We start from the raw sequence: 18396 nt of genomic DNA on the forward strand, positions 1-18396 counted from the left end.
CGATCAGCCGTGCTCACGGTTAAGAGCGGCCTGGACCCTCACATGATAATATTATCGGAAGATGGATTTAACTTGTTATCATTTCATGCATATGTTGTTTACTTTATTTATGTTCATGTTTAATTTCGGGTGGTATGAACTTATACTTAGTTAATTGCTAATAAAACTTGACCAACTTAATTAAAAGCGAATGTTATTTATGCCTTAGCCATACCTTGAATTAGCCTTACACTACACTATTCCCCACGACTTGTTGAGTACCAACCATAAGTGTACTCACCCTTGCAAAACTGCTGTTCAGACCAAGCTAATTGGGAAGAGGAGTATCTACACGACTTCGAGGAGTTCTAGGCGTACGTTTCTTCAGTCAGCTGCCTGTGGAGTCGTCGTCGTCTTTGGAGTTCCGCTACGTAATAATTAGACTTTGTGTTTATTTGAGACTTTCGGTCATGTAATAATGGTTAATACTCTCTTTATTCGATTTAGCACTGTCTTTGTTATTCACTATTGTCGTACATGTGTGTAACTTGATCCTGGCGCACATGTATTTAATGCACTCGATTTTGTCCTTAAAATCGGGTGTGACACATAGGTAATTTACTTGAAATTGATTTTGTGCCTTCAAGAGATCAAATAGCTGATGGATTTACAAAAGCATTGGCAGTGCGACAGTTGGAAGGATTCAAGCACAATCTTAACCTCACTCGGTTATGATTGAGGGGGACTATTAGATAATCAATGTAACATGTCATTCAATATGTAACGTGTCAAGGAAGTTGAGATCGTCTGGGATATCTGTTAGTAGTAGTTGTTGTAATCAGTTTGGTTTGTTGTAACTAGAAGATATCCTAGCCGGCTACAACTATCTTGCAGATATTTGATGTAAATCCACATGAGAGGATTTTGTCTCATCTATATAAACACGCACCGCCGGTTGAGCCAAAGGTCATGGCGTTCCCATCAAGTGCTTCCGCACCTCTGAGTTTTACATGCAGAATGCCATGTGACCGCAGGGCACACACGCCCCTTCTACAGGGGCATCCAAACATATGACACATGTGCGTGAGGGAGTGTTACCATTACCCCTGCTGCTCGCGTTAGCAACGCATTCTCCAGCTTTGGCAGAGTTCTAAGTCTGGGCGCGATGAACATTGGTTACAACCTGTTCCAGGAACGCCCCTTCTTCTGTTGTATGTACTGCTGCTTGGGGTATCAACCTGAGCTTGTCTGCTTATTAACGAAGGTCCAGGTGCATCTGGTGGGTGCCAGCTTCCATAGAGAGAGTTGCTAGCAGGGTCCCCCCTGTCATTCATGTTAGCAGTTGACGCGGTTGGCTGAACATTGGGCACTCCCTCTGCTATAACTGATTGAATGGAAGCGTTGATGGCCATCGCTAACTCGACATCATCCACGCTGGGTGCTAACAGTTCTGAAGGTGCCAAAGATGAACTTGTAGGTGATGAATCTAGTATCGGAGTTGGATCCGTCTTGACAGCCTAAAACGAATGTTATGTACAATTATATCATTTTATCTGCGAGGAGTTAAAAATTTGCAAATCCCGCAGCTTCACATTACCAAAAACACTGAACCTCACATAGTTATTGATGTAACATAGAAGCAAATATTTGTTCAAGGTCAAGCCCTAGTTTAAGTGAACTATGTTAAACAAGCGATGAAAATATATCATCCTGATAGTAACAAGGATATATCACGATTAAACTGATGAGTACAGAAACCATTTAAGGAAGCTACCTGTGTTATGCCGTCACATGCATCATAAAACTGTTGAAGTTTCTCTTTGTCACCTTCATCAGCTGATAAAATCTCGTATCGATATTCTGTGCAGGACATTTCAATAAAATTAGAAAGGAATAACCATGCAGTAACTATCCTCACTCACTCCTCAGTATAATATTGCAACCTAACTAAAAAAGAAAAGGAATTATCAAGCATATATGTCCAATCACTACGGGAAAGCTAAAAATTGCCGAGTGTTTTTTTTCGAGCACTCGGCAAATAAGCTCTTCGCCGAGTGCCAAGCCAAAAACACTCGGCAAATAAAAAACACTCGGCAAATCGGGGCTTTGCCGAGTGTCAAATAAAAAACACTCGGCAACACTCGGCAAAGAGGGGGGTTTGCCGAGTGTCAAAAAAAACACTCGGCAAAGAGGGGGGTTTGCCGAGTGTTTTTTTTGACACTCGGCAAAAAAATAATTTTTTTTCCTCTTTTCACCATGAAATTTTTTCTACTTCCCACATAGCATGTGGTACTCATGTTAAAATTTGGTATATTTTTGGATTTATTTGCTATATTTATTTAATTAATTGCATTTCAAGGGAATTTTTTATATAAGTCAAATTTGAACTGCAAGTGATTCAAATTATGGAACAAAATGAGTAGAAAAATGATATTCATGTTTTTCGGCCCAATTTGAGACCTGACCCATGAAATGACAAGAAATTTCGAACATCTTGTTCAGGACACACGACCACGAACGTGTGGCAGTGGTATTTTTAAATTATAAAAAAAACAAGCAAAGTCTGAAAATCATGAGATTTGTCATGATGTGATGATATCATAGGTGGAGGCTGTGGAAAAAAAATTAAGAATGTTTTGCACATTTCGTCACATACGATGTTTACAAACCGAAGTATTTCAGAAGAAAAATAGTAACGTTGAGAATGATTGCATAAGATTTGGAGTCAAAATGACGGTCGAGTTTTGATTTTACTACAAAATTTTTTGTACAGTCAATAGAGAATATATAGTATTTCATGTAAATTTTTGACAATTTTTTGAAACTGTTGGATATTTTTTAAATTTTTTTAAAAATAGCTTTGCCGAGTGTCCTAGGTTAGACACTCGGCAAAGAACCCTTCACCGAGTGTCACCCCTAGGACACTCGGCGACTTAAGTCCCCGGCCGCTAAGGACTTAAGTCCCGGCCGCACCGCACCCGGCCCCCTCACTACTCCCCCCGTCACTCCCACCCGTCAACTCCCACCTCTTCCTCTCTCCCTCCTGTCGCCGCCCGGCGCCCCCCGCCGCCGCCCGCCGCCCGGCGCCCCCGGCCCCGCCACCCCCGGCCCCGCCGCCCGCCGCCCTCGGCCCCGCCGCCCGGCCCCCGGCCCCCGGATCCGCCACCGCCCGCCCGGCCCCCGGATCCGCCGCCGCCCACCCGGCCCCCGAATCCGCCGCCGCCCGCCCGACCCCTCCACCGGATCTTCTTTCCGCCCCTCCCCTCTATCACCGGTGGCGCCGCCCCCGGGATCTGCTTCCCCGCGGCACCCCCCCAGATCTGCTTCCCCACCCCTCCCCTCCGTCACCGGCGGCGCCCCTTCCCGGATCCGGCGGACTCCGTCTCGGCCGTCTGGGGAGCCCACCGAGGGACGCAGCGGCGTGTGGTGGTGGCTGGCGCGGGGGCGTGGTGGCGGCGAGCCGGTGCTGGCAGTGGCGGGGTTCATGGCGTGGCGGTGGCTGGCGGCAGTGTGGATGGTAGCGGCGGCGGCGGCGGAGCAGGTGGCGGCGGCGGCGGCGGAGCAGGATGTGCTGGTGGCGAAGCATGACTTTTTTTTATTTTTTTCAATAATTGGTTGCCGAGTGCCCGACACAAAACACTCGGCGAATCAGTGTTTGCCGTCAGGATTTTTGCCGTGTGTCGTTTGCCGAGTGTTACACTCGGCAAACGCTTTGCCGAGTGTTTTTGGGGCTTCGCCGAGTGCCCCTGGCACTCGGCATCTTCCCTGTTTCCCGTAGTGAATACATGCATGGGTGCAATAAAAGTTAGTTTTTATCTCTTGTATGGTAAAAGATAAAACAATCACTCCAGCTGAAGTACCAAATAAGACAGCATTTTTTTTTGAATGAACCACACTAGATAGTGTGAGTTTCTATTGATATAGCAGGAAAAATACAAAACTACAGCGCTAGGAGGCCATAGGCGGGAAAAGAAAAAAAAAGGAAAGAGAAACAGCTCGACTCGCCTGGTTGGATTGGGACATCAACGCGGATAACTACTCAACTCAAAACCACTCAACTCAAAACCACTAAATAAGACAGCATTTTTTACCTTGCCTACGTGGCAGTGGAGTGGAAGAATAAAGTTGGCAACATAGAAGCTTCCAAAACACAATGATGTACTAATACATTTTTAGCAAACTTATATCTGACACCAGAGAATAACATGATGTAAAATCTGCACAAAATGGAAATCATATCGGTAAAGCAAGTGGCCAAAAACATAAACAACCATTAAGAACTATATAATCTTTTCACAGTGGCAAAATCTGCAAACTGAAAGCTAAAAATGGTAGACACCTGTTTCTTTGTCAAAAATGGTTATGCAAGGGTCTTCCTCATCAAGCTTTTTCTCAATTTGAGATTGCCATAGTTCAATTACAGCGCGTGATTTACAAGCCGGCATGTTCTGTTTAAGAAATTGAGCAAAAAGTTATAATTAGTACACCGGAGTGCAGTGTTCACTTCTACTGCTAAGAAAAGCAATGGACTACTTCAAAAAGCAACAAGGCAGCGACCTTATTTAGCTCTTCTGAAATTATATTTACTACCTAAGTTTATTTTTAGGTCATGTGCAAGAAATTAAAACCAACATAGGCCAATTTTCACTTCCTTAATGACAAAGTATGGAGAGATGCAAAAAAAAAAAAACAGAGAGATCAGAAGTACAGGTGGTACCAGTGCAGTCTCCTCCAGGAGGAAAAAGAATGCTATGAGCATGTATTATACACAAATTCGAAATCTTTTGAAAAGTGCAATTCATCACCAACAAATCCCCAACTATTTACATTAGCTGTATAGAAGCAAGACAAAGCAGAACTAGTGTTCCTGTTATTACCTGTGATACAAGGTATATAGCTAACAGTAACTTGAGGGGCCTGGGCCTGGTAGGATTCTGCAGTTCATAGGGTAAAACCACTGCCCAACTGTGAGAAAACAAAATAAGGCTTGAGCTCGGGAAAAAGGATAGAGAGTAAGGAAAGCACATATATGTACTCCATGATATATGCATCCAAACATAAACTATATAAAATCATGTAAAGGGGAGAATTTTACATCATTCTTTTCATGAAATAACAAGGAGCATACTTCTCCCTCATCCATCCTTGAAAAAGAGAAACCCGTCCCTAAGAATAATCGAAGACCAAATAGTAAACAATCAACATGAATAAGTCGATGTGTACTGTAGCAGCAAAAAATTGGACGATAACTGAAAAAAAATGGTACATCTATGGCCCGTACGAGATTCACATGGCCATTTGTCTCGCCATTTCAAGTGGAGTATTGCCGTCATCATTGTGTACAAGGATCAGCTGCAAGAAAATATGCCAGAAATTAAGATGTCCTGACACAGAAGTATCATGATACACAAGGAATGAAGCAAGGTGTCATGTAAGTACCTCCATGTGAGAGAAGCAGATTGACAACCTTTTCATGATTACGGTCGACAGCATGGTGCAATGCAGTTCCTCCAGGTGATACTGCCATCGGGAAAAAGGGAAATGTTAGCCTCTCAAATAGGCGTTTGTGAGGAAAGGATTGTCAGTAATTTGTCAGGATCACAACGGGTGTCCACATTTCTACCAACCAGAGGGTTGGAGTGATTTTGTAACAGAAAGATCGCCCTTTTGTGGATCCAAGGAGGAAAACGTAAGAAGGCACAATGGGCAAGCGGCGGAGTATTCATACATACCGTGCAGGTACGCATTCACGTTTGCTCCCAACTGAAGCAGAACCTTGGCCGCTCCGAGCAATCGAGGCCGCAAGATGGCCTTCATCAGGGGGGGTCATCCCGAGCATGTCGGTCGACTGATTTCGATCAAGCAGCAGTCGAAAGTTAGTAAATGCAGTAACTTTTTAGAGTGGATTAATTACCTCGAGGTCCGCGCCCTGCGCCCGGAGGGCCCGAATGCGCTCGATTCCGCCGTAGAACACCTCCTTGTGCAGCTGCTGATCCAGCTCCGTGAGCTCCTTGAACGACTCTGAGCCCATCCCGGCTCAAGAAAGAGGTGAGGAACTGGAGGGAGAGAAGAGAGATCTGCAGATCCCGGCGTCGCGGGGTTGGAGATTTGGCGAATTGGAGAGGAGGCCAGGAGGGTTTAGGATGGGGTGGAGAAGAACGCAAGAAAGTGAGAGGAGTGGCTTTCTGCCTGTTCCCCTCCCTCCCGCCACGTGTCGCGACCTCATTGTACCATCGTCCCAGCACAAGGAAACGCCGTCCCTTCTTTACTCAATCTCTCATCTCCCAACTCTCGCTCTCTATTTGGCATGATGATGAAGCAATGCATTTTTTGCTGCTCTCGTGTGACCTAGGGGTAGGGATTCGGTTAATTTCAAATCGGTTATCAAGAATTTTGGTTTTGGCAAAATGGCCACTGAATTTGCTGCCAAAAAAAACTAAAAGGGCCAAAAATCAGTTTCTGTTCGGTTAATTAGTTAAGCATAGTACATTTTATACCTCCACATGAAAACAACGAATAACACATTTGCTCATCAACACACCCATCAAGGAACGCATCAAGCCACAAAAGCAAACAAAGGCGAATGCTTCTACTAAAGTCTCATGTAGAAATGTCAAATAAGCAAAGGCAAAATTTGCTACGGGACACTGAAAGTGACTCTTTTGCTAGCGGACATGCAAAATAGAGCAGTTTGCTGGAAGGCACTTTTATTTATGCCAATTTTGCTGGAAGACACTTTGAGGAGAGAGAATATTTTTTTTGGACATCTAGTGCCCCTGCTCCAGCTCTCCTCCCCTACGCCGTCGCCACCGCTCTAGCTCTCCTCCCCTCAGCCAGCCACCGCCACCGCTCCGCATCTACGGCGTGCTCATCATCAAGCCCAAAGGTGGCTACCCATATCGTTGGCCGCTGGCCGGACGCAGAAACGGGAACAGTTGGCTGAGCCACTGTTCCGCCTAAGATCCCACGACCACTTGAGCCACTATTCCGCCCAAGGCCCGAAGCAAGCCAAGCCAACGGGGGTTGGTTCGTTCACCGCCCGGCACCAGAAGCGGCAAGCAAGACGCCAAGCCCGGCGTCCCCCACCTCCTCCCTTCCCTCCTCGCCTAGAGCCAGATGGCCACCGCCGCTACCACCACCACGCAGCCAGCCAACCCCCGCGCCATGCCCCCAGATCCCCCGCCCACGCCAACCGAATCCCACCACCCCGCCCCCCCTATGCTGCCCCGGCACCGCCGCGCGCCGCCCCCCACGACGCCGCGGCATGGACTGCCACCGCAGCCGCGCCCCCCGCGCACATGAGGGACGACGACGACGACCTCAGGCCCACCGCAGCCCGCAAGAGCAGGAAGAAGAACCCGCCGCCGCCGCCACCGTCAGCATCACGTGACAGGGTGGCGCGGCCGCGCGCAGACGGTGGGATGCGCATCGTGGTGTCGCTGCAGGGGTGGTGCAGGGCCGGGGCAGCCTCATGCTCGGCTCCCTCATCCCCTGCGCGCTCCCCGATCCACCGCCCTTCGGCCGCCAGGCCCCGCCTGCCCCTCCGCCGCGGGGAGCGCCAACTCCACAGCCGCCTCCCCGATCAAAAAAAATATTCTCTCTCCTCAAAGTGTCTTCCAGCAAAATTGGCATAAACAAAAGTGTCTACCAGCAAACTGCTCTATTTTGCATGTCCGCGCTAGCAAAGAGGGGTCACTTTCAGTGTCCCGTAGCAAATTTTGCCATAAGCAAATGGCCTAGCTTTATTGTCTCATTCCATTGTCGCACACAAGAAATCAGTTCAATCTGTTCACCTAAAACCCAAACCAATCACCGAATAGCACAAAAACTTTAACCGAACCATCACCAGCAGCCGATTTAACCGACAGTTCTTGGTTACATCGGTTTTATTAACCAGGGTTCTGGTGATATCTTGCCCACCCCTACTCTTGTCAGATGTTCAAACAATTGTGGATTTCAGCACGATGCCACGATCTGGAGAGCAGCAAAAAGTATATTTTATTTCCAGTTCTGTGTGGCTTAAATCCACAACAGAATTGTCTTACACTTATATACACACCACTGACCACCGTATAACAGCCCGAGCAGATCACATTACACGAAAGTCATAATTTACAGAGCAGTACGAACTGCATAATTCTTAGATAGAGACGTTCCCATCAAAACTTGTTGCGAGAACCATCCAGTTGCCAAGTTTCCAGGCTCACCATTTCAACTCCTCAAACAGCATAGAGGCGAACAACCTGGTTGATCGTGGCGCGGCAGATAGGGCACCCCCACTTCTTGGACTCTATGTCCTTCAAGCAGGACATGCAACCAGCCATGTGGCCGCACGGAATGCAGGCCCCTTCCACGGGGGCATCCAAACAGATAACACAGGTGCCGGAGGGAGTATTGCCGCTGCCGCTGCCGCTGCCGCTCGCATTAGCCTCATCTTCTCCAGGTCCCACAGATGCTGCCACAGTACCGCCTTCGGTGGTAGCAGGCATGATTACATCGACAGGAGTGGAATCTATGGATGGGTACTGAACAGGGCCGCTGTAGAAGGTTTCTTCGGCAAATGGTGGTGCAGTTGGGGTCGGAAGAGCTGGTAGTGCTTCCTGCGGAATCACAACCGGTGGGTTGGTTTGTGTTTTGCTGGGTTTCGATGAACTTTGGCTAGAGCTTGTTCCAGGCACGTCCCATCCATTGTATGTGCTGCTGCTGCTTGGAGCGTCAACCCGGGCTTGGGATTGCCCGCTCGTCTTTGATGGTGCAGGAGCTGATGGTGGTCCCCATCCATTGTGAGAATTGCTTGGAGGGATACCCCAGCCATTGGTGTTGGGAGTGGATGCATTTGGTTGAACATTGGGCACTCCCTCCGCAATAGCTGACTGAATTGAGGCATTGATAGCCATCGCTAATTCAACATCCTCCTTGGTGGGTGCAGATACTTCTGAAGGTGCCACAGATGAGTTTGCAGGTACTGGATTTGGCACTGGGAGATTTGCTGGTGGTGCTGGAACCGTGTTGGAAACCTAAAAAGGTGACATTTAGATTATGTTATTGTTTTTTCTGTACAAACCAAAAAATTTAAAACCAGCAACTTCTGGTTCATTCAAACTATTGAGCATAGACCACAACTTCACATCATCACTATTGTTGCTATTTAGATATCTATATATAAAGAAATATTGTTAAAAGGACAGGCCTTTTAAACGAATTTAGCTAAGAAAATATAAGAAAGAATATGGTTCAGATGCATTAAGGATACACCATGAGAAGCTAAATGAGAAAGAAAAATATTCCCGTAAGTTACCTGCACCATGCCACAACATGCATGGTAAAACCTTTGAAGCTGCTGTTTGTCACCTTCATAGGCCGGTAAGATCTTGTATCGAGTTTCTGTAAAGGACATCTCACTCTTAGAAAAGGAATGGCTACCAATTTCTCTCAGATGGACATGACAGAAATCAATCTATGTTCACAAAAGGGATTAACTGATAGTCATGAGTAAGACATGATATTGAAAAATATCAAAAGAAATGTGGAGTACCCAGATCAAGCTGCATTAAAAAAAAACTTGGCACACCAATTAAAACAAGTAACACACTGTTATTCTTTCAGAAATAGCAAACTGAAGAACTAATCCAGTGACCAAATGGATTCATACAACAAATGAAATTTGATCAAGTTGGCTGCAGCCTTGTTATTGTTAATAATGTTGTCAAGTTTCTATTAGCATAAAGCTGAATATTACCAAATGATAAGGTAATTTTCTTGGAGTATCTTGATCCCCAATGAACACAGTATTAAAAGTTATTTTACGTTTTGCAGTACAGTTTGTTGCTCATCATCATTTTCACATTTCAGGCTTCTTTCTTCTTAAAATACCGAATAGTCTAATAAAAGAACACTGGATGAGGGATTTATTGATTTAAATTTTTCTATTTTCAATCAATGATGGTAAGCCTAATTTTGCTTGTAGCTAACAGCCACGTCATAAGCTCAATAAATAGAATGGTAGCCAGGTTGTTGTGGATTTATGTAAGATACCATCCATGACCTCTAAGTGGAGCCTTAGGGATGACTAAGATAACCAGCTGCCCCTTAGAAGAGTAAAGGAGTTATCAAGCATACATGTGTCTACTGTCTACATATATGGGTGTAACAACTCATGCTATTTGATCTTCTGTGCGCAGAAGATATATGCAGTCAATGAGTTCATGACACAGCATGTCTCCTAATCCAAACTCTAATTGTAATGTAATGAGTTGGTAATATTGAACCTTCAAAAACACATGGTACTTCTTTTTCTAAAAAAAGGTAAAATATATCTTAAACCAGAGGTAAGCATCATGTACTCACTACAATGCAAATCATATCAACAAAGCAAGCAGCCAATAACATAATCAAGCATTCAAACATGCCAAATCTGCAAATTGAAAACTATAAGCATGGTACATACTTGTTCCTTTATCAAAAATGACAACGGAAGGGTCAGCCAGGTTAAGCTTTGGTTCCTCAATTTGCGATTTCCATAGTTTAACTATAGCACGAGGTTTAGAAGCCTGCAGTTCATTAACAAAAAAATATCACAAAACAATAATCATTTCAATAGCATGTAGCCATCAAAATTGTGCAAGGAAAAATATTGACTGCAACCAAGGAAGCACAGTGTTCACTGCTAATAGCTGAAGTAAGCAAAACACAACTCTAAGAAACAAACAAAGGAAATGATTGATAATGTGCATTGTAACAACAGAAAATGGCAGCACCGGTGCTTTACTTAGTTCATTACTTTCAAAGTTGGTGCTTTACTTAGTTTGATACTTTCAAAGTTCTCAACTTAGTTGAGGAAAGAAGAAATGACAGACGCATGAGCTTGCTCCAAATGGTCCCAGACTTTTAGGCAGGCACATCCAACAAACCGAAGGCAGCAGAGGGCAATTTCCACTTCTTCAATTACAAATGTGGAATTGCAAAAAAGCAGGGGTGAAAATGTACAGGCAGTTACAGTGCAGTTTCCTCCAAAACAGACTTGCATGAACATGTAAACAGCAGCTTTCAAATATTTTGACAGATGCTACATGCTATTTGTTCCTACAGAACTAGCCATGGGGGAAGGAACACTTTAAAGGGAAGGGAGGTCAGTAATGCCATTGCTAGCCCATGTTAATGTTAATTAAGGGCAAAAGGTAGTGTAGGAATTCAATGTCTAGGAGATACGCCAACATATCCACAACTATAAACGGTAACTTTAAAAGTAAAATCCATTCAAACTTTAAAAGTCGTACCTGTAGTTCAGGATATATAGCTAGCTCTAACTTAAGATGCCTGGTTGGAGTCCGCACTTCACGGGGTAAAACCACAGCCCAACTGGGAAAAGAAAGTAAGCATTAGGAACTCAGAAAACATACCGTGTAATGATTCTTACACATGTTTGCTCCATGATATGCATCCAGAAAATTACATTTTTCGTGTCATAAACTGCGGAGCAATTGCATCCAGAAAAGCAGGAGCATAATTCTCCCTCATCCATCCACAAAAAAGAGAAATCCGTCCCTACAAATAATTAAATAAGAAATAGTAAAACAATCAAAACAAATACTGTTCCATAAGCATTGTAATGCACAGTAGGAAAATTAAGTAAATAATATACCTCTATGGCCCGTACAACATTAACATGGCCCTTTTCTCTTGCCAATTCAAGGGCAGTATTGCAATCATCATTTGGTATGAAAGGATTAGCTGCAAGAATATGCATTTAGCAAAGAACTACTACAATTCATGTGGGGGGAATGAAGCATTTCATATATAGTTCATGATGCACCTCCATGCGTGAGAAGTAAATGGACAGTCTGCTCAAGTCCTTTCTTAGCAGCATGGTGCAATGCAGTCCCACAATGTGATCCTGCCAATGGAAAAAGGGGAGGATTAGAAACATAATAAGAGGAAGCCGTGAACTCTTCAATCAAGCATGCATCTGGGAGATGATTCTAATGGCCACACGTAACTATTTGAGCAACATGGAAGAATCATATCAAATGGTTAACATTTCTTTCATGCAGAGTAAAACAGATGTGTAGCAATACTGCATTACTGTGACTGCCATGCCTTTCTTGATTTGATTCCGCACAACATATGATACTCAAAGGGTACCTAAACTGAATGCTTTTTGCTAAGCCTTCTCTTATGCTCCTGAAATGTACCCTACTTACCTATTTAATTGAGCAGTTTAGGCTCCCTACTACCTTCAAAGTTGTGCTTTTTTTACCCAACCTACACACATTTTACGCCAACATTCGTATCAAAATTAAACATTTTCTCGAGCAAGCCTTTACTTCGGCTGTTTTCCAGTACTGTGGCGTAGGAATTTCAGTGCTAAGTTCAACTAAGACAGTACAAGAAGAGAAGGCATGAGGAAAGCGTCCGTACCAGGCCGGTACGCGTTGACATTGGCTCCCAACTCGATGAGCACCTTGGCGACGCCGAGCAGATCGGGCCGCATGCAGGCGACCATCAGGGGCGTCTTCCCCTCCTTGTCAATCCACTGCAAGCACACGAACAATTTGCCCCCAACAACAGCAGCGCAGCAGTGAGCCGGCGGATTCCCAACCGCGTAAACAGGTGGTAATAAAAGGTGTGAATTTGTTATCCTGACTGGGTTTCTGACCTCAAGGCCCGCGCCCTGCGCGCGGAGGGTCCGAATCCCGTCGACGTTGCCGTAGTTGACCTGCTGGTACAGCAGCTCCTCCTTGGACTGCTGCAGCCCCATCCCGACCCACGAAATAGCCCAATCGGAGGAGGAGGAGGGGATTCTCTCGATCAAAATCGCCCGAGCAAGTCAGCAGAGAGATCCTGCGAGTCGTGCCGTCGCGGGCTCGGGTGGGGAACCGAGGGGCTTCCGGAGTGGTGAGGCGGGCGGCGATTTGGGGGAAACCAGCCCGGAGATCCCCGCCGCGGGAGGCGAGCGGGTGGTTCCCGGGGAGGCGGAGGGGGATGGATTTGGGTGTGGGGAGGACGGGCGCTGGTGGGGGAGATTATTTAGTTCGGATTTTAATGCGCGGTGGTTCGAGGAAATGGGTGGGAAATTGAAGAAGGCGAAGCTGACAGTTTTGTTTCCCTTTTTCCTTCGTGGCGAAGGGATTCGCGGGCACGGGCTCGGGCTCCAGGGTCGGGACGCGGGATGTGACGTGACTCGGCCACGTCACCGCTGTACAAATACCAGGGGGCTCGCGGCAATCCGTGTGTAAATTATGATTATTTTGGGGCCTGGACTTGGAGAGCGGGATGAGGTGATTACGGTTGACCACAACTCTTCCTATACTTTCCATGTAATTGTTGTAGTGCCGGAAGCATGCGCTGTTTTTACTCTTCTGAAAAGTCCGAACCAGAAGTTTCTGTTGTTAAAATCAGTTAGGTCCTATTTGGATCCCTTCATTTTGAAGGAATTGAAATCTACTTAATGAAGTTAGCTAATTTATCTTGGAATGTGGTATTCCACAACTTTCCAAAGTTTAGATATAAGTCTATCTTAAATTTATGGGGTGGGAGATGGAAATTGATTCTACAGATTATGGTTATTAGAATGGAATTCAATTCTTATAGCACACTCTTAGACTCGCTTCCCTATAGTAGAAGTGCAGCATATAAGTATCTCTCACATATCACCAATAATAATATACAACTATATTCCACATATAATTATATTAGCTTAATTAATTTGTGTGTAAATTATGATTATTAGAATGGAATTCAATTCCAATGATCCAAATAGAGCCTTATAGAAATTCTAGAAGCTAGAATCAGGTCTCCATTTTCCTTTGGAGTCGCGGAGCGGCTGGAGGTCGCTAGCCGAAGAGGAGGTAACACAATAGGCGCATCCGCCGCGCAAGAGCCGAACATAGATGGGGAGGTAACAAGAGGAGATGTTTCCCGTGGAGTGGACATATACTGATGATTTAAAAGTGGTTTCACCGTTCAAATTGATGGTGATTTCATCACACATCCTTTGCCAACTTAAATTTTCATTCCGGAGTGGAATATAACAAATGGTTCAAATTGCATAAAACTTCGAATTACACGAATTTAGAGAAAAAAAGAAATGTTTCGGTGCTAGAAAAAATATATAAACGATTACAAATGAATGATATAGGATGTCACCTCTGTATTTGTTTTCCTCCAAAATTGATATAGCATGTTACTTATGGAACAAGAAGGACAGTGAGAAATTCAAATCTTTTGCTCCAAAGGGCTTTCAACGAAAATTCCCAATCGGCTTAAATACTACTCCCTCTGCCCCAAATTACTGTTTATTTTAACTTTTCTAGGTGCATAGCTTTTAATATGTGTCTAGATTGATACTATGTTTAGATATATAGCAAAATTTATGTATCTAGATAAGTCAAAACCAATAGTATTTTGGAACGGAGGGAGTAGTTTTGTTCGGAACCTTGAAGGCTAGCTACTTTAGCTATTCAATTTGAGAGGATCACCTTAACTTTGGTTGCTTAGAGCTACTCTCTCACGAGCAAAGGAACTTGGGGCCACTCGTCAATAACTATACTGTTCCTATGCAATGGAGCTCCGGTTGTCTGAACGGATTCATAATTCGCTGGGAACATTTTGGACAGAACCCGGTTACTGGCTCGTGTGATCGTGTCTAGCGCTAATTTTGGGGAGAGAGGTGTGGCCGGCAGGGCGGGGCAGAGCAGAGCAGCGACGAGGCTTTCCGTTACTTTATAGAGAGAGAAACGGTAGCTGATCCAACCAAGGTACATTTGGTAGAGTGAAAAGGACAAACATGTCTCTCCCCATTGGTTCACCTCCAAATATACTCGAGTAATAACCAAGGTACATTTGGTAGAGTGAAAAGGACATAAACTGCTCATGCTTGCAAACTCATCACTGCGCTGGGAACACAATTCAGGCATTATCCATCTTACTGGAAGAAGTACGCAAGAACACAGAGATAACACGTTCAAATGCTACACCAGATTTTTTTTACTCTGAAAACGTTACACCAGTATTTGCCTACTCGAGCTGTTAGTTGCAATGCCATTCCAGTAAGCTGCTTTCCACATCCCATCATTTGAGTCGATGATTTGAACACCATTTCCACGATCAGGTTTCTGTCATCACATTTTTATTTAGTAGTGCCACAAAAGAGTGCATATCTAGGCAAATATTCCAAATTTGATAGCCAACAACAAAATATTTAGAAAAAAACATAAATGTAACCCCCCACCCCTCCCACCCCAAAACACATCTTCACAGTTTAATGGGGTTTGAGGAGACAAACATACTGAGTACTTAATAAGGTAGAGCATAGGATATAATGTCTTATTTCTTAATTCATGTGCAAAAACCGAAAACATCAAACAAAAAGGAGGGAGTATGGTAGTATGTTTCAGTGCAATCAAGAGTTTAAGGTACCATCTGTCATGTTCAAGTTCAAGAAGCACTGACCTGTCTGGCTGCATTTGTTTCAGCAAAATTATTGTGGTTGGTTCTTATGGAAGAGAAAACTTGATTACGCAGTTTCGAGCTAACAGGACATAAAGCATATCTGACTCTTATTAGATCCACGGAGATCTGGAAATTGAAAAAGATAAATCTCAATAAGCACGAGGTAGTCTAACACAGCAGGAATATTATATCTATCAAGTGGCACTGTGAGCTAAAAAAAGAAGTAAAAGAAAAAAAATATTCTTAAGCACATAAAAGTTTCACAAGTCAAACAAAAACTGCCAATAACTATTGAATTTATCATCTTATTAAGTCAGAAATGAGAATCCACATTTTGTCTGCAATTCTACATAGCTATAATATATGAGCTAGCGAAATTTTTTTGCTTTTGACAAAACATTAGAAAGAGCTAGTGGCATTTGTGAAAAATGTTAAGCAACAAAAGAGTAGCCGAATAAACTTTATTTCTTTTAATATGACATTAGCTTTGCCTTTGCACGCTATAATAAATACAGCAGAGAATCAGAGGGTTAAGATCAGACGGATCTGGCTAACACTCGATGGCCTGTTCGCTTCAGCTTATAAGCCGGCTGAAAAGTCGAAACGGCTGATTTGTTGTGAGAGAAAAATATTGTTTGGTGGCTGATAAGCCGGCTGAATAAGCTGAAGCGAACATGCACTCGTTTCTCTTCACAACTCAATGAACTACGCGTGAAAGAAGACAAGTATGACAAAACTCTATGGTGCTATAATGCATTTGTTCCAAGAAACTTCTTGCCTGCAGAACACATTCACAGCGTGAGGCACAAGCTGGAAGATCTCTATGATTAAAAATCTTAATTCTTGCTTCTGACATGTTCACCATTTCCTTTATTGCGGTACCACTTAATCTAATTAGATAACCAATATGTCTTTCGTGCCAGGGCTCTAACAGGGAATTCAGATGGCTTGCCAAACATTGAGTGTGCATTCTTTTCCAGCTCCACCATTCTTCCAAATATAAGAAGTAGTGCAGCTTGCACCTTGGAGCATTGGTGTGGACTCTGCAAGAGGGGACAAAAATTGAATACATAATGAACAAACTGCACAGTATGACTTCAAGAATTATAATACAAGCTACAGTTTTCAAGATTCACATAGACAAAAAAAATCCATTGCAAAATCTTTAGCAGTATCTTATCTAGCAAGCAGTTAAAATGTGGGCACTAAATGAGAGAACAGCTGCTCATGCTCAAACCTCTATGGCTGCAATAGTTATCACACTCCTTGCGTCCTCCAAGACAAGCACCAACATCGATAGAGACACCGGTTTTATATTCGATCCCTCTTATAATCAAGCCCTCTTACCAATCAAACCTCCAACAAGATTCATGGCGCAGAGTAGTCTAAACGAGATTTGCTGGAAACCTTTAGTTTGAATATCTTCTTTGACACCTTGTGGAAAAACAAACTAAGGAATAGTGTTTTGTGCAAATTCCACCGATGCTTCTGAGCACAATCTTCCCAAATTAGGCTCAAGCACATATGAAGATACCCATGGGAGCACTGGGCCTTCTGTCTTTACAGAAGTTTCTACGCTGTCAACTGGTATGTCACCTTGAAGACAGTTAGGCAAAGCATCATGGGTCTCCATTACAGCAGTCAAATCTCGAGCTATCTGAAAATTACATAAGAATAACACACTAATTAAAACTAAATAATTCACAATTTCAACTTGTTTTAGTAAGCACAAAGCTTCAATGTCTCAGTAAATAAAAAGCTTGAAGGCCATTATATCTTATTTGAAAGAACAAAACAGATAAATATAAATTACTACTTTACATATTAGCCCAAATTTCAGATATCACTTGGATTTATTATAGTGGTTTTTGAGTGCAAAAAGGAGTAAAGGACAGACATTTTTGATGGAATGATCTGTTAGTTGTCCTAGATCGTGATTCCTATGCAAACATTTAGAACATTTGTGTACAGGCATTTTGTATTTTTCATTGATCCGTTGTAAATGATCACCCATTCCTATTCGTTTTCAAAAATTAATAGTTACCATTCTTCTACAATATTTTACGAAATGTGGTAAAAATGAATTTTATGTATCATATTATGCAACAGGGGCCGACTAACAGGAGAAAAAGATGTGATATGCAATATTTACCTGCTGGAAGAACTTGGTAATCTCACTCGGAAGGAAAGGTGCAAAGCTTTGCCAACTTGTTCTAGCCTTATCAGCATCTTTGTCATACGGTAGCACGTACATCATTGACCTACTGATTAAGTCAACAGGAACTACCCACGCCTTCTTGGCATCATATCCCAACTCGCAAATGAGAAAATATGTCACTTGTGGGTCTTCCATGCTAACAATAGGTAACATCAATGGCCCATGAGGAGTTGGAACAAGCTTGTCGATGCATAGCTCATTATCTCGAAGCACACGTTCATGTTTCCATTCCATACGATCTTCCACGACCAACGTCCAAAAGTTGATTTCAAAGCTATCCGGACGTGGACGATTAACGTAGCCACGTGAACATTGATGCGCCTTCATCTTGGACTATAGAGATGCTTCGGTAGGTTTTCATGCAAACATTTGTAGCAAGATGATGATCCGCAGGCAAAGGCAGGTAAGTAACTTTGAGGCGCTCTTGGGACATATCACAGAATAAAACGCCACACTGGTAGTCGATCCAACAAAGGTATGTTCCAAAAGCCAGTGCAGTCGTAGTGGACCAGCTGAACAATGCATCTGTATCCTCGCGCTTACAAAAGATTGGCAATGCAAGCAGTTCCCAACTGGAATCATAGGAGTAGTAAAGACATAACTGTGCTTCAACTTCCTCAGCTCCCGAGCCAGGAGTGACCTCGCTCCCTGCTCACACAAAGCTACCCCACCACGTAGTTCTTCTCTTCGTCGTGCAGAATACAAATTGCTTCAGCGTCCCAGAACTGAACGATGTCTGCTAGTGGATC

General features: G+C 43.8%; 1 protein-coding gene and 1 non-coding gene across 2 annotated transcripts; both read right to left on the reverse strand.

Annotated features, from left to right (window-relative positions):
- Nucleotides 1–893: 893 nt before the first annotated feature.
- Nucleotides 894–6162, reverse strand: LOC117844094 (uncharacterized). The gene is made up of 9 exons (XR_004637871.2): nucleotides 5712–6162; nucleotides 5419–5499; nucleotides 5261–5331; nucleotides 5075–5145; nucleotides 4857–4944; nucleotides 4319–4427; nucleotides 4071–4196; nucleotides 1754–1839; nucleotides 894–1496 (listed from the first exon to the last, which is right to left on the reverse strand). It is a non-coding gene; the product is annotated as an uncharacterized protein (transcript).
- A 1792-nt stretch (nucleotides 6163–7954) lies between these two features.
- Nucleotides 7955–13032, reverse strand: LOC117844093 (probable E3 ubiquitin-protein ligase XBOS34). Its single transcript, XM_034724863.2, has 9 exons — nucleotides 12635–13032; nucleotides 12397–12511; nucleotides 11792–11872; nucleotides 11621–11709; nucleotides 11432–11523; nucleotides 11256–11337; nucleotides 10427–10529; nucleotides 9278–9363; nucleotides 7955–8996 (listed from the first exon to the last, which is right to left on the reverse strand). The coding sequence occupies exons 1-9, from the start codon at nucleotides 12734–12736 to the stop codon at nucleotides 8199–8201; spliced, it is 1548 nt and encodes a 515-aa protein (XP_034580754.1). The 5' UTR covers nucleotides 12737–13032; the 3' UTR covers nucleotides 7955–8198.
- Nucleotides 13033–18396: the final 5364 nt, after the last annotated feature.

Source organism: Setaria viridis, chromosome 2, assembly GCF_005286985.2.
Source record: "Setaria viridis chromosome 2, Setaria_viridis_v4.0, whole genome shotgun sequence".
Lineage (NCBI taxonomy): Eukaryota > Viridiplantae > Streptophyta > Magnoliopsida > Poales > Poaceae > Setaria > Setaria viridis.